Genomic DNA, 17,138 nt, shown 5'->3' on the forward strand with positions numbered 1-17,138 from the left:
CCCTCCTCCAAATTTTTTTCATAAAATACTGTTTTTACTTTTTCATTATGGCATCACTTTATATTTTTAGTATACATACTTAAGATACTATATTTTGAGGCTTATCAGAGTCTACTGGTTCTATCACGCTTTCTATCCCTTTTCTTCACTCAGCCCACTACAGATTCCTTTCAAGGCCTGATAAACTGTTGCCTGGACCGCTGTCACTGAAGCCTCACAGAGCAAACTTTCTTCAGTCTATCCTCTGTAGCCCTGACCTTCCAAAATGGGATATCTGATCTTGTTGCTCCCCTGCTTAAAACTCTTCAAATGGTCTCTGAATGTACCACTACAGATTCAGCATAGTATTGATTCATATGCACTCTAAAAACTTTTAAATCAGTCACTAGCATTGAAAAACTGGGAGGTTTTTAAATAAAAACCCAGATTTTCAGCTTTCTTGAAAAATCAGAAGATCAGGCAACACTAGGTCCACAGTTGCACATGGCACCGACTGATAGGATCTGATCCGTCTACATGGAGCGTGTGTTCTCCAGTCTGCCACAGCCCCCACCCCCGGTTCCCAGTTCAGTCCCTACCACTCAAGGACAGTAGTGTGGCGCATTTTACTAAAGGCTTACGCTGCTCTTTTTTTAGAGAGTAGCATTAAAAAGATAAACATTTCTTGGAAGGTGCTATCAAAAATGGAAAAATGAAAGATAAACTAAGAGGGCTCACCTTGTTCTATTAATTCATGTTATATGCTTCATCTGTGTAGGTGTTTGAGTTTGTCTCTGCTGATCTATGAGACTGAGACTATGAAGCAATCCATCTAGGAAAGGCCTTCCATGATCTCGCCTCTCCTAACCGCTGGCTTTCTCTCTCCTCTCTTCTCCCTTCCACATTCCTTTGCAACCTCTGCTCCCAGCACCGCCCAAACCTTCACAGTTCCTGGAATACACTGTACGTTAAATGATACCTCTGTGCTTTTGTTGATGCTTCATCCTCTCTCTGAAAGGTTTCTTCCTCCATGTGTGCCTATGGAACATCTACTCTAGACTCAGCTCACATTTCACCCTCTTCATGAACCTTTTCCTATTCTTGTCTCTTACACCTCCACAGGGTCACCCTTTCCTACCTTGTGGCTTGTCACACACTCTGCTATGGCACTGACCCACTTTATTGCACTTACTTGTTTCATCTTTGTCATCCCTGCTGGGCTGCAGATACCTAGCCCATACAAGTGGTCACTCCCTTCTGCACTTCATAGTGTCATGTAAATACTTCCAGGCACCATGCAACAGAATCTCTCTTAACTGACTTTGATTTTACTGACACTTGGTGTTAACCAATACTCTCTCTTCCCTCTGTAAAGTATCCTGGCTGATGCCCAGCACCTGAGGAACACCAGCAGTTAACAGCCTACTCCCTACTGTTCCTGCCAGGTGAGCACTCTTGGACCTAGAGTTAACCAAAGCCATGCTCGCTGTGCTTGTCAACGTGAATATGTAGTTGAATTAAATATCAGACAAAATTATAAGAGGGGGAAGATGGCTTTAGAAAGACATACACATGCACACACTCATGAAATTAGGTGTAAGTGAGACAAGTGTACAAGACCGGGCAAAGTGTAAACATCTAGGATTATACTCTGAGCCTGCTTTATATGTATCTTTAAATTTCCCAATCTACTCAAACAAACGGAAGATGGCACAGTTTGGGAAGAAAAATGTTCTAGAACTATCATCAATGGACCAATTATAGAAAGAAAAGGCCTTGCTCTCACAACAAGAGACGAAAAATAAAATTATCTTGACAGGATTTAAACTAAAATGCAATGTTTAAGATACATCATTTTACATGATGCCACACTCGAGCAACATTTTTGATTAACTGAACAACTTCGGGGGCTGACTGTACTAGATCCAGGGGCTTTTATGGTACCTCCCCCAACCTCCTCCTCCAGATGTGAACTCCATCAGGAGTTCTATTCAGGACAGGAGTTACCAAATTTTGACAGCGAGCTCATTTAAATCATCAACATCTCTTTAAAATCTATCATGAGCTATAGACTCACATCCTCCTTATATGTGTTTTAGAGTACTATGAATCACATTTATTGAATGACTACTACATGCCAGCCCTGATTCAAAGCACCTTATATATCAAGAGTGGATATAAAGACTATAGGCAATGAATCCAGAATGAATTCAATGTACTGTGACTCTCCTACTTTAAAAATCAAAATATATTTTAGTCTACCTAATGCTTTTGCAAGGATGTTGAAATGCTTGTAATAACTGCTGGGTTTGTAAACAACAGAACTCTCTGCCTCATGTATTTCCAATTACAGATATTGCCAAGTATTTTAATTTTCTTTCTTGGTGCAAAAATCTTGAATACTACCACTCCAAGTATAACACAAATGTAAGAAATACACAGTGAGTGATAGAGAAACAACAGAAAAATATGGAGTCTGTTCAAAATATTCTTTAAAAATGTTTAAATTTTCAGAATAAATGATGGTCTAATTGCAAGCACTGTTCCAGATGTCTGTTTCTCTTCCTAGAGATTCTTCTCTAAATAGCATTTCACTTTCAAAACAGGAACCTTGTTAGGTAATTCTTCAACACAGTGTCAAGAAGCCATTGTCTTCCCCAACCATTCATCTTATTATCACCCCCGATGCCATATTTCTGGTTGTTGCTCCAGAATGTCATAGGAAGCACCTGCCATAAAACCAGCTGCTGAAAAGAGCACGAAGAAAATACCTAAAATGTCAGGGTCTGACTAAGTACTGTAGTCAATTCTCACTGCAATTTTTGCAATCACCACATAAGTGCCCTTGATATATAAGCATTATAGACTTCTGCTCGGTGAAAACTGTGCCTGGAGCTTCAAAACTCTGCCTTAAAGAAACATCAATCTTACTGTCCACCACATCCCTAAGGTCCATTGCTCCTTCTAACTACAAGTAAAAATCTTTGTTATTTTTAGAGAGAAGAACACATTGTTTTCCAAACTTCTATTAATATAGGTGTGTTTGCTGACATTTCTGTTGAGTCTTGAATATTAGCTCTCTTTTGATATATAGTAGCCTCAGAGTGCTTGCCAGAATTAAATGTGTTCTAGAAAATTATACTAGTTTGTTTTTATTAGAGTTCTTTAAATCTCATGCTGAAAACATTTTCATATCTTGCCAAGCCCCATTTTTCCTAAAAATACTATTTACGGAGAATGCCAGCATTCAGTTGTTTAACACTTTGCTAACACCATGTAACTTTATTTAGAAAATTTGTTACTTAGTGTTTAATAAGTCACATATAAGAGGTGTCTCTATGTATCTACTGGAATAACTGTTTTTCACCTAAGATTTGTGCAATTCCACGTGTTATGCTAATTTGAAAACTGCTATAAATGAACCATTCACATATGTCCAGGAAAACAGCTGTTAGTCTTTGGCAAGCATGCTTCCCCTATGCTTTCTTGCTCCTCTGGGCTTTGCAGATGTTGTACCTTCTGCCTGGCATAAAGTCCCTTGCCCTTCTCTTTCTTTGCCTAACTCCTAATTGTTAATGGTTCAATTCAGATGTCCTCTCCTTTAGAGAGCCCTGCCAGACCGTTCTCCCTAGACTCCTAAGCAAGTCTAGGCTGGTGTTCCTGTGTTCTCCCACAGCATTCTAGATAGCACTGCTGCAAAGGATGATCACAGTATTTCAACCACTGGTTTATGTCTTGTCTTCCATACCAGATTATAAATTCCTTGAGGGTAGGAATAGTTCGTGTTTATTTTTTGATGTCTTGCCTATAATATGGTGTCTGGAACAGAGAAGAGCCATCATAAAATTTTTAAATTTTAATTTTACTTTTTTTATATTTTAAAAAATAAAATGAGTGACAACTCCTGAATAAATGAACAAACAGTCTGTCATGTGAGATGACAAATATAGGAGGCAAAATAAACCAACTGTGGGGTTTCATTTTTTATGAGAATAATTGCAGTTCAAGAGTCATTCTGTTATTCACAGGAATGCTAGGGAGGGTGCAAAGAAACTAATGCCCATAAACTGTGGGAAAAGAGTTTCAGAGCATTCTGGCAATCAAATGCACAAATCTTCTGACCTAGCACTCTACAACCAGGAATTTACCCCAAAAAATCAGATAGGCAGTATAAAAAGTTATAAAAATCAGGCTAGTCAACGTAGCACTGTTTATAATGGTGAGAAATGGTGGGGGGGAGGGGGGCTTCAATGTTAATTGAGAGAAGTTTGGTTAATGAATTCTCCTACATCTGTGTTTTGGAATACTATGCAGTCATCCTAACAGTTTAAAATAGCCCTTCACATTTAGTATGTCCAATGGTGAAGTCCTGAGCTTCATCCCTACTCCTCGCCTGCTTTTCTCCCAGTTGTTAGGGCATCATAATCCATCTGAATCACCCCTGAATTTTCTCTCTCACCACCGCCTCCCCCTTAACTGCCCCACACTGCACCTACATTTGAACAATAGTCAAGACCTATTGGCTCTCCTTCATCTGCCTGCTTTTCTCCATCTCTACTGCAACAACCCTAGTCCCAGCTCAGCAGCAAGCAGTCTTTTAAAATAAAAATGGGTCAAACCAATTCCAATTTTTAGAATCTATCCTACAGAGAGAAAAGCGCTGGTGTATAAAGACATATATTCAAAAATGTCTATTGCAGCCTTGTTTGTAAGAATGCAAAGCTGGATTCAATTTGAATATCTCATCAACAGAAAAACAGTTTCCTAAAGTATTTCATATTTTATAAGGAACATGCTAGATTAATGGTTTTCAACTGGGAGGTCTAGCTATGATACACTATTAAGATTTCAACTTGCAGAGTAGTATGTTTATTATGATTCCAATGTTGTGAAATAAAGAACAAGCCTTCCAAAACAACAAATAAAAAATAATTTTAAAAAACAGACCATATAATTTCCCTGCTTAAAATTCACTAAAGGCATTCCATCACACTAGAATAAAATCTGAGATCCCCACCCTGGCCTTCCGGATTGGATCCTTGCCTTCTATCCAGCTCCACCTCAACCCTCCCTTCTGCTCGCTCACAAAACCAGTGCCCTCTGCACTTGCCTTTTTTCTGTTCCCCAAACTTTCCAGTGTTCTGACCTTACTCTTTGTACCACCTGCTCTTTATAATACCCTTCTTCTAGATGGTGCACAGTCATCCCCTCAGTGTGTTGTTTACCCCTGAGCACCCAAAGTAGGTACCTAGTCATTCCACTGTATTATCCTACCACTACCTGATGTTTCCTTGTTTAGTTTCTTGTTTGTCTCCTCTCACGAGGACAGAAGCTCCTTGAGGGCAGGATCTGTGCCTGTTTTATTTGCAGCTAATAGTTGGCATTCATCACATACTTGCCATTATTGAATAAGATAGATGGAGTCACCGGAAGAGATAATACATTGTTAAGTAAAAATACAAACATGTTGCAGAAGACAATTATACAGAGGAAGAGGAAGGGGATAATATTATTTGTATATTACAGAAAGAAGACTCAAAGGATTTACAACAAACAGCTAAAACAGGAATTAACTCTAAGGGACAGGTAACGGTGGACTTTAACTTTCCACTTTAAATATCCTGTTACTGTTTGAGGTTATTTTTTAAATGAGCATGAATTACATTTATAATCAAAAGACGCAATCAATATAATTCATTTTGGGAAAAAATGGAATGCCAGAGAAAAAAGCAGGTAGATTTCTCCTTCATCAGCTGTTCCATATCTTCCTCTTCTCTTGTTCTCATGTAAATGCTAATCGTTCAAACATTATATCTAGACTTCTCATGGGGAGAATGGAAATTACACAAATTACTCAACTTTGACTGGCTAGGTATCAGTGGATCATTATTGTCAAAGAAAACAAAATACTTCTGTCAGAAAAAAACAACAACAAGAACAACAACACAACTGTTACAGGAAGCTTCCTGTTGACAAAAAGAAGAAACGGAATCGGGCACTGGCCATGGCCCGCCAGATCCAGAGATGAAGCAGAATAAAAAATTTTAGACCAACTCACACCTAATAAAAATCAAATAACAACAAACCTTAAGATTCTAACTACAGTTTTCTTTTGAGTTATAAAAGCAGCCACCCACCTATGCAACATAAAAAGGGCTTGTGATTTACATAAAAAGTTAAGTTAATAGGGCGCCTGGGTGGCTCAGTTGGTTAAGCGACTGCCTTCAGCTCAGGTCATGATCCTGGAGTCCCTGGATCGAGTCCCGCATCGGGCTCCCTGCTCGGCAGGGAGCCTGCTTCTCCCTCTGACCCTCCCCCCTCTCATGTGCTCTCTCTCTCTCTCTCATTCTCTCTGTCTCAAATAAATAAATAAAATCTTTAAAAAAAAAAAAAGTTAAGTTAATAAATAAACTAGACTGAATTTCAGTAGATAAGTAATGACGGGATAAGTAATATATGATATGCAAATGAGGGAGAATGAGAACAGTCACAACTATTCCTGTTGAAACCAAGAGAAACTACAAAAAATTATGCTACCTAACACGAGAAACTGAAAATAAGAATAATAATAAAAAGGTTGAATTACTGACTTGATCTTTTATATCTTAAAAAGGATGAAGAAAACAGATGTGGAAAATTATATAGTAATAAAAGTCCTTGAAAAAAAATCCAGTGGTGGTTAATATAAGACTTTAAATACATGCAAACAGGTGAGCCGACAACTGAGATATGCTGGCAGCTGAGAATACTGTATTTAAAAATCAGCCTAAAATTACTTTACTCAGAAAGATTCTAATATAGCAGTAACATTAAAAGTAGTATTTGTAATGATTTTAAAAAAATCATTGAAGAAAAAATATCAGTAGGACAACAGATTTATGGTATGGAAAATTAGGACAAACAAAAGAATATGAGGGGCGCCTGGGTGGCTCAGTCGTTAAGCGTCTGCCATCGGCTCAGGTCATGATCCCGGGGTCCTGGGATCGAGCCCCGCATCGGGCTCCCTGCTCCACGGGAAGCCTGCTTCTCCCTCTCCCACTCCCCCTGCTTGTGTTCCCTCTCTGCCTGTCTCTCTCTGTCAAATAAATAAAATCTTAAAAAAAAAAAAAAAAAGAATATGATGAGGACAGATCAGTAACTATAATCTAGAAATCTGCTAATTACTTGATTTGATATTCTATTCATTCTACTTGTAAGATTAATCAAGTAGTCTGGAAATAAGAGCAGCAAAGAAAATCATAAGAAAGAAATTATAATAAATCTACCTGGTATGAAGTTTAATGTATAACAGCAGGAGTGAAGAGAATGAGGTTGACTGATTTTGTCTTATTTAAGCAATGACTAAATAATAATCATGATGGCTAACATTTTTTAAGCCCTTACTGTTGGCTGACGTTTGCTTTATATATGTTTATCCTTTTAATCTTTACAACACAATGTTATGGGAGTTATTGTGTCCATTTTGTAGATGAATAAACTAAAGCACAGAGCATTTAAGGACCTTGCTCATGCCACAAAGCTAATAAGGGCCTAGCAAGGATTCAAATCCAAGTCAGGCTCCAGAAGCTGCTCTAATACGTAAGAGAACATATATAACTTGCGAATTAATTTTAGTATCAAATTTGGTATTTTGCACATACTATCAAAGAAATGATTATAATTTATCTGAGCCAGACAAATGGGTACAAGTAAAGAATTTGAGAGGGCCATATAACTTATAGTGGGTTTACGGAAATCAAAGGAAGGTCAAAGGGAAATAAATTTCAATAGAATTATTAATGAAAACAGGGCCAATTTTCATTATTTTAATGTGGCTTATCCTCAGCATTTTGTTAAGCAGGAGTTCCACCTACGAGTATACAGCAACTGCATACATTCAGTGAAGGCAGACATTTCCATATAACCTAAAGACAAAAGTAACTGGAAAGGGGTACTTCTTGAAATCTTCAGTTTGCAACGAATCATCCAACAGATATTTTTGAATGCTTCCTATGTACACTGGGAGAGGACCATGATAGGGAACAACAGAGGATGTTGTTATTGAATGAAATGCAGCTCAGAGGAGGAGGGGATTATTTATGATGATCAAAGCCAGAATCTCAAAGGCCTTGAAGCACAAAGGTCAAGGGCCTAATTTAGGTTGTTAGCAGAGGACAAGGTAGATTTCAGGTATACTGTTAAGGAAAGAGCAATGAACTCAGTGACTGGATACAGATGGGTAAAGGACAAGGAGTAAGAATTGTGATGTCATTATATAATTGCGCCATTAACAGAAAAAGGTAGGTTAGAAAAGACGCTGGTAGAATGTAGGCTTAGATTTTCTAAAACACTGAATTTGAAATAATGACAAGATAGCGAAATGGAAATGTCTAGCAGATAAAAGCCTCAGGGCCTGGAGTTTGGGCTGAGCCCAATTACAAGGTGACATCTGAAGTTCAAGGCATCTATCCTACATAGAGTAAGGAATCTGTTAAGGCCAGAGGAACTCAACATGCGGGCTCATTACTTCTTACAGCATTAAGCTGTGTGATGGGTCACACATCAGCATTCCAGAATTTACCTTCTGGTCTAGAATGGATTATAGCTAGACCTCAGTTGTCACAGTGCTATGAATACAATCAATCTTTGCTTCTATTTTTTCCTTCATTATCTGGCCTATGGCAGACCTGGTCATGGTCCACTACAGAAATATAGGTACCTTTCATGATTCATAAGAAAGAGGTTGTCTGTGCCATTTCTGAAAAGATATCCTATAAGATATCCCTTAGAAACAATTTCATAAGATGTTTCTGACAAACCAAAATACAACTATGCCCCAAATTACCCATATATTTTTGATATAATTAAGCCATACTTTAGTTTCATTTACCATGTCATATAATGTTTCTTATTATATTTTTTACTCCAAAGACTCAGTGTTTTTTTTGATCAACATGTATTCTATTATGCATCCACTATGTTCTAGGCACTAAAAAAAAGACTTCAAAAATGAGTTTTTTAAGGAACTTAAACTTTCCAATAATAAAGTTCTTTCAGTAATTCAAGATTTAGATAAGACTTCTGCCATACTTTCTGTCATACATCACTGTAGTTTTTTTTTGAGCACTATGGAAAAGGAAGTATCTGTATTTACCAAAGTGGATCAGATACCTCCAAGTGACACGGTACAAACTTCCGAGAGGAAAACTAGCCAACACGAGCCTAAGAGAATCTTGCACAGAGCCAGCAGTTATTTATTACAAAGACTGTGTTTCAAAAAGATTGGGAAATCAGTGAGACATAATATCAAGTCTGCCAAACCAAAGGCAAATATTGCTAGAGGGAGGATTTTCTTTTTTTTTTTTTTTTAAAGATTTTTTATTTATTTATTTGACAGAGAGAGACACAGCGAGAGAGGGAACACAAGCAGGGGGAGTGGGAGAGGGAGAAGCAGGCTTCCCGCGGAGCAGGGAGCCCGATGCGGGGCTCGATCCCAGGACCCTGGGATCATGACCTGAGCCGAAGGCAGACGCTTAACGACTGAGCCACCCAGGCGCCCCTAGAGGGAGGATTTTCATCGCTGATTTAACTACACACAAACCTATAGCTCTAAGGATTCATGGAATTTAACTGGCCTGCTTATCAGGAATACTGCCTATCAACAAAATTTAAGTACTTCATAGGGAGTTACTTTTCTTTCTTTTTTTTTTAATTAAGCAAAATCCGAGTCAGGTATATGCCTAAATTGCTAGCAGTTGCCAGGTAAAAGTGAAGTCAGCAACACAATAGGATTTTTAACTACTGAACTGCATCAAAGTTCTGATTTCCACAATCAGTAGAGAGTCAGCCTAACACCACAGGCAAGAGCTACCTTTAGGAAGAAAAAATCTGCACATGGCCTAAGGCAGCCCTGCTTAACTTGTCCACCAAAGTGCTCCTCACTGACGACTGTGAACTGGTCCCAGAGTCTACTACCAACACCCTCATGTCTCACCTGTGACCTTTCACGTTCTCTATAATTAATGTAATTTAACTGCAATGTGATGTATTTCCAAGTTTATCTGAATATAATAACAACCAGCGCTTACCAAAGACTAACAGCTTGACAGGCACTGTGCTAAGAATTTCACATCAATTACCTTATTTACTTCTCACGCAAGAACAGGTACTATTCCTATCACTGATTACGGTGGGGAAACTTTAGCTCAGACAGGCTAAGAAACTTCCCCAAGGTTATGAAATTCACAAGCAGTGGCGATGGGATGCAAGTTGCCCAGTTTCTAATTCATCTTCTCCGATACGTTACACTGAGGCGTTTTAACAGACTTTGCAGTTAAATTCGCTAACTCTTCCTCCTCGGTGAGCTAACTTTTTCCGTAAAGGGCCACAGAGTAAATATTTTCAGCTTTGCAGACCATGTATGGGCTTTGCCGGCTACAATGACTCAATTCTGCTGTTGTAGTGGATGGCACCACACGCAGCCCTCAAAGCAAGGAGCGTGGCTGTGTTCCAGCAGAACTTGATTTACTGAAACCGGGGCAGGCCGATCTGGGCAAGAGCTTGGGAACACTTAAGTAAACTTCATGTTCCAGACAGATATGCATATTTATTCTGTGGCTTTGTATTATCTCCTATTATGTATGTTTGGGAAGAACAAGTAGATAGAAGATGGGTCAAAAAAAAAAAAAAGCAGCCAATGCCAAAGGTAAGGGAAAGGGGTTCAGTGTTTCTATGCTGTTACCAACTAACCTAGTAACAACGACATGGAATCTACATGTCCTCCCCCCTCTCCCTCAGTCCTGGGTTCTCTGCCTCCACTGGGCCCAGGGATATTCTCTCAGCATCTGGCATCCTGGACAGACCACAGCAGATGTTCCACCAGCTGTGACTCTCCCTGTACAGTGGTTATCTTATCTTTCCACCTAATTGGAACCCCACTCCCTAGAGTCCAGTGAATTTACTAATTATCCTCTCTACATGTGTTAGGTCCTAGCTCCGTGTCTTTGCTCATGCTAGGAAAACTGTCCCACTCTCTCTGTCAACGGATTCCAATAGCTAATTCAGGAAATGCATTACTGCATTCCCAGTTCAAAATTCCTAGTCCTTGGATTCACCTGTAAGACATCATTTCTGAACATGCCAATTATACTTGTGTGTTCTGTTTCAACTGTTGACTCACTTATTTCAAATACTACAACACTGACACCATGAAAGAGTTAAGAGAATCCCCGAAGTGTCACTGTCACTGGATGTAACTGGTAACTGGCAAAAGTAGTTAAGACTGAGTTTAGAAATTTAGCTTCGTTTTCATGTTCTGAATGATTAGAAGAAAAGGCAACCTTTACTTTCATACAGAGCTGGAAGGTAAAGGTTATTCAGTCATAGAACACTAACGGTAGTTTGGGATATCAAAATCAAGAAGCTGAAGTAGACCAAAAAACCTGGGGGCACTAAAATGTCTAAATGTACTAAAATGATGGACAGAAAATAAAATGGAATATGAATGACATTACAAATTCCTGTTAAGAAAGAATGCCTTTGATTACTAAGTGTATCTTGAGTAATTTAATTAAAAAGAGTAAAATATTCAAATTATTATGTTTTTTGCATGTTCCTAAGACCTTCATTGAGACCACTGAGGAGGAAGAAAACTGTCAAGAAATGTATAGTTCAGGACTGTTCGGTGCTCTGTCCTTCCTTCTTAACTGCTGTTCGTCCTTCACTCCTCTGGGTTACCTCACCGTGCCACAGCGCATCACGTTTCTCTCTGCTGGTGCCAACTGTGACTTCTGCAATAACAGTCTTCTCTCTGATTTCTATACTTCAATTTTAAAGAAGCTTGAAAAGGTCCCTTTGTTCTATTTTTTTTTTTGTCTTTACCTTATCAATGTTTGTGATATATTTCTCTCAAGTCTGCTAGTAATAATATACTCTCATTTTTAAAAACCGTCTTACCAAAATAGATTCTGAAAATACTATTTGAAGAATCTGTCCCTTTTAGGAGAGAATCTTACAAACAACATGGAACTTAATTTTTAAAAAAGTATTTAGAGTGATTTCATGGCTCAAAGTCAGAGTTCAGAGTTAAAAAAATATATATATATGGCCATCGATAAGGAGTTAATGTCAAAAAATTCACAGAAACAAAATTCAACAGTTACACAAGTACGGCAAATGGTGCGTCCTCTATGCATCACACAAAATGCATATTCACACATTAGAGACTGAGAAAGTTTGCATAAAGAAACGTGTTCAACATTCCAACAGTATCCTCTAAACATGCCTGACCCCTGAAATTTTTACCCCCATCATCTATTACCAGCTCTTAGCACTACTGTTTTCATGGAAAGCAGTCAGGGAAACTTTTGGAGAATTAATTAATAGCCTATTAAATTTAAGAGGCAGTTTAAAATTTTAGCTATATCATTATTAATTTCTTCATATTCCTTCTGGAAATTCCTAATACAGTTTAATATATACTTATCTAATACAGGTGAATATAATTCCTAATCTGGCTGAATAGATCAGCATTGATAAATGCGATAATGAAACATAAGAAGTTATGACTTGGAACTATTTTCCAATGAGCACTATAAATTCACCATGATCACAGGGGAGCTTAGCCCTGGTTTTGCCATTTGTTAACAGTATGACCTCTGGGATAAAGAGATTCAAAGTCTCCCGGAGTTTTGATTCACTTATATCTAAAGTGGGGCCAGACTTGCCATAACCAATTGGTACATTTTGAGAATCAAGTCATCAAAATCAAGAACAATTCTTCATAAACAATAAAGTGTTACAAAAATAAAAAGAGTTATAAAAGTATAAAAATAATATATTATTTCATTAGTTTCTTTTTTATACAGCCATACTAAATGCTGTTGTGGTTTTCTTCTTCTCTTGAACTCTGGCTAGAATGCGATCTTAGAATTGCCAAATCCCTCATTTTACTTAGGAAATTAATTTTTGGTTAGTCATTAATCATAATAATGTATCATCAAACTTCTTTCAGAAAATGCATGGCAGGGGCGCCTGAGTGGCTCAGTCAGTGAAGTGTCTGCCCTCAGGTCAGGACATGATCCCAGGGTCCTGGGATTAAGCCTGCGTGGCTCCTTGCTCAGAGGGGAGTCTGCTTCTCCTGCTCCCTCTGCCCCTCCCCGCTGCTCATGCTCTCTCTCTCAAATAAATAAAATCTTAAAAGAAAAAAAATGCATGGCAAAAATAGAAGAATCAGAAAACTGTTTAAACGAAGAGACTTATTGCAAAGTAGCTGGCGAGCAGAACCACCTTTCTCTGGGCTCTCTTATGAACCCATCCGTGGCCACCCTTCGATGCCGGTGAATAAAGACAGTAGGGCTCTATATTCTTTGAGTCCTTCATTAAACTATTGATCCCTTTAGCATTATCCATAATGTTCCAGCAGCTCAGCACGTCAACTGGTGAAGTGCTAGTCTCTTATTCCTTTCAATAACTTCCACACTTTACAGAGAGGAAGTCACAATGATTTATTTACCTGACATTTTCCAGTCCGGATGTCGTACAGGGCCACTGAACCATGGCGAGCTCCAACTGCTATTCTGTGATTCCGCTCATAATAGCTGACCATGTAGAACCTGAATTGAACATTTTAACAACAACAAAAACAAAACAAAAAACTCAGGTGAGATGACCTGCACATGCAAGTGGACAGAACATATCTCAAAGATGGAAGTCAGCTCTGATATATATTTTTAAATAAATATATCTATAATTAATACATCGAGATTTTTCAGAACTGTTTCATTTTAGTAACTCTTAAAATCAACTGAAAGAAAAATGATGCAGAATACCACTTAGGCTATTAATTATTTTCAGTAGAAAACAACTTCCTCATTACAAACACCTTTGAATTTTCAAGCAAGAAATAGGGTCAAATACAAAAAAGATTTAATAAGAAAACTCAGTTCTGCTATAGTAATTATTATGCAAATACTTCTATTTAAACAGAATGGAAAAGATGAAAAGGCTTACATATTCAATCTAATTATGTTCTCACATTTTATTACAATATTAAGGAGTGAAACATACTTTCTAGCGGACTACAGAAAAGCTACATTAATGTTATACTTAAGTTCATATCAATAATTTAGAATGAAATTGGTAAGTTATCCATAAGAAAAAAGTTATCTGGCAAATTCCACAGATTTTCCACATTTGCCGGTTTATCTAAATGACAGCTGTGACTATAGGTAGTATAAGTAAGCACATTTGGTGCTTATTTGGCATTACATGAAAAGAAAACTGAGGGAGGATGATTTGAAGGTTATAAGAGGTTAATTTATTTTTATTTATTTCTCTTTTCTCTAAGTTAATTTGCATGAGTAGATTAGGTATCTGAATTTCTGATCTATTCTTTGCCATAATGATTCATGGCCATCTGGCTAGAGCCTGGGAAGATATGAATAAAAATTATTATAAGTGTAAATAAGGTATGATTTTATATCCCTAAAGAGTTTTGAATATACCTTCCCATTATCTAGTGCTATTGTCTCAGTATGAGGTGCGCAGATGAACAAGTGACCTACCCTAAATATTTATGAGGATATTACATCAATTCTACCACACATTCCTTGCCTTTTTTCTCTGTGGTGTCATACTGCCAACCTAACTTTTCTGTTATTATTTTTTTAAAGATGGGAAGGGGAGGTAAAGGAGATGACAGCGAGGAAATATTTCTCTAATGCTTTTTTGAAATGGAGTAAAAAAACTACTAGGTCATGTGACGACATTTCTGAAATTCTGGTAAGAGAGGCTGAGAGACAGACAAGAGGTTTAAATGTGAGCATTTTGAAACCAGCGACATTGTGATAAAGCCATCTGGGCACGAGATGGCATTATGACATTCACACACATTTCATAAATCTGGAAAATGAGATACTGTTTTAAAACTCTTTGTTACTTACGAGCAAGTGGTGGATTCAATAATACTTCTGTCCTATCCCTAAGCCTTACCCAGTAACGCAACTCCTTTCCCTTCAGTGGAAGATTAATAATGCTTCATTTTTTAGTTGCACGAGAGACACTACTTTAGGATGTCCTGCTGGTTTTGCTGTGCTCAGGTATGGAATGTCCTCTTTGTACACTGGTTTGAGGGAAGGAAAGGCACTAAAGGCTCCTGATACATAAGAAGCTTCCCCACTATTAAGTGGTTAGTGTAAGGTTGATTTCTCAAAGCTTTTTCTGTCTGAAGCCTCATATTACTCTACCTCAATAGAGAAGGTAGGGATCAGCACTCAAATTCCAATGTTCCTATACTTGAAAATTAAAAAAAATGATCTAGAAGACTTTAAAAACGTTTACTATTTTGTTATTGAATCATTACAGTGGTTTAAGCGTTGGGCATCACTATGTATCTACACCTACATCTATACACACAGAAGCACACACAGTTTACTCCCAATTACAGTAACATGGAACATAATAGCTAACAAATGTTTTAACAAATATTTATTCTGTTCAGGTTAATAGCCACAGGAAAAGAAAATTTCCAGAAGTATTTTTAAAATCTATTATTAAACTTTGCACAGATGTAGCTGCAATACTGCTGAAATCTGTCTGCAAAACATGACTATAATTACCCCTCAAAATAATCCTCTTCAAAACAAACCTGTGGTAAAATACATTTATGTGGACAAAATTTACTTAAACTAGAATTTTAAAAGTTTTTGTTACATTGGCCATCTTCTATGCTCTGGATATCAACCTCATCCTTCTGTATCATCTATAAACACCATAATTTATGGAAGAAAAAAAGATCAAATCTATTCTTGGTATCAAATCTTTAGTTTTCCTGAAAGGACCATATATTACAGGTCTGCATTTATCATTCTTTGCAATTTACTGCCAGAGTAATACTTCTAAACAAGCTCTTAAACAATTCTGGACAGGGACGGTCTTACGGTATGTTTTTATCTTTGGATTTCTTGTTAAACTTTTTATTCCTTTAACAGTGTCTCTTTCAACAGAAGAAATCCGTGGTATGTATGTAGTCACTTCACAAGTATCCACTCTGGGAGACTGGCTGCAGTGAGCCTATCTCTGCAGAGGGTTTCCAGAACCCATCATACCCCTAAACTACTCTTCTCCTAGAACTAGTTTTCCACTGAGGGAATGTCAAGATTAGGAATAATGAGATATGCATTAGTTGCTCCTACCTGCAAAGGTATCAATGGATTGAAGAGGAAGATCCACTAGTTTTTAAAATTATTCTAGATGCGACCTGATCCTACATGAAAATCTTAAATTCCTTCAAAATTTGGGAGGGGGGTGTTCTCAGAGTGAGGACTGATGTGTGCTGCGTCTTCTAAAATGGTATTTCAGTCCCCAGTTCACTACATCGATAACATGTCACTTGGGCAGCTTTCTTGGGTAACAATCTGGTAAGAATCCCTTTATTATATTCAAATCAGAACAAGGATCTCCGAAACTTGGCCCATCACAAGGAAACTCTCCTAAGTGTCTCTCTCTAGAGAGAACACTACAAGTATGTGAAAGAAGAGTAAACTGGAATCAAGTAATGTTACAAAATATATTTCTTACTGGGGTTGGGGTGGTCATCATCCAAGAAATTTAGTCACTGATCCCACACTTTCATTACTGCCCACATGCAGCCAGGGTGATCCTTTTCAACCATTAATCAAATCACCTCTCTCTTATGTTCACAACCACCCTTCAAGACCCTTATGATGTGATCCCATCTCTCAGACCTCATCTTCTCTCCCCCTGTTCTCTCTGCTCTAGTTACACTGGTCTCCATGTACTTTCTCGAATATGCCAAGAATGTTTCCACTTTGGAGCTTTAACACTTGCTGCTCCCTCCACTTGAAAACCTCATCTGCTTGGTATCCCCATGGCTTGTACCCTCCCTTCATTTAGGTCTCTGTTCCAAGGTGATCTTGACAAAGATCTTCATGGGCCATCTTATCTAATATAGTAGCCCTTCCTCTGTTATTCTGTAGTCCATTATCCTATTCTTTTCTTTAAGATTTTGTTTATTTATTTGACAGAGAGACACACAGTGAGAGAGGGAACACAAGCAGGGGAGTGGGAGAGGGAGAAGCAGGCTTCCTGCTGAGCAGGGAGCCCGATGTGGGGCTCGATCCCAGAACCCCGGGATCATGACCTGAGCCGAAGACAGATGC

At 38.0% G+C, this 17,138-nt stretch overlaps 1 protein-coding gene across 3 annotated transcripts in view; it reads right to left on the minus strand.

Moving 5' to 3' along the window:
• WDR7 (WD repeat domain 7) overlaps positions 1 to 17,138 on the minus strand; it is a 316,799-nt gene that overhangs the window by 52,026 nt on the left and 247,635 nt on the right. For all 3 annotated transcript variants that reach the window (XM_078060265.1, XM_078060266.1, XM_078060264.1), the window contains one exon: positions 13,472 to 13,571. In XM_078060265.1, coding sequence (XP_077916391.1) covers positions 13,472 to 13,571 — 100 coding nt within the window. The remainder of the gene's footprint in view (positions 1 to 13,471; positions 13,572 to 17,138) is intronic.

Source organism: Halichoerus grypus, chromosome 13 (genome assembly GCF_964656455.1).
Source record: "Halichoerus grypus chromosome 13, mHalGry1.hap1.1, whole genome shotgun sequence".
NCBI classification, from domain to species: domain Eukaryota; kingdom Metazoa; phylum Chordata; class Mammalia; order Carnivora; family Phocidae; genus Halichoerus; species Halichoerus grypus.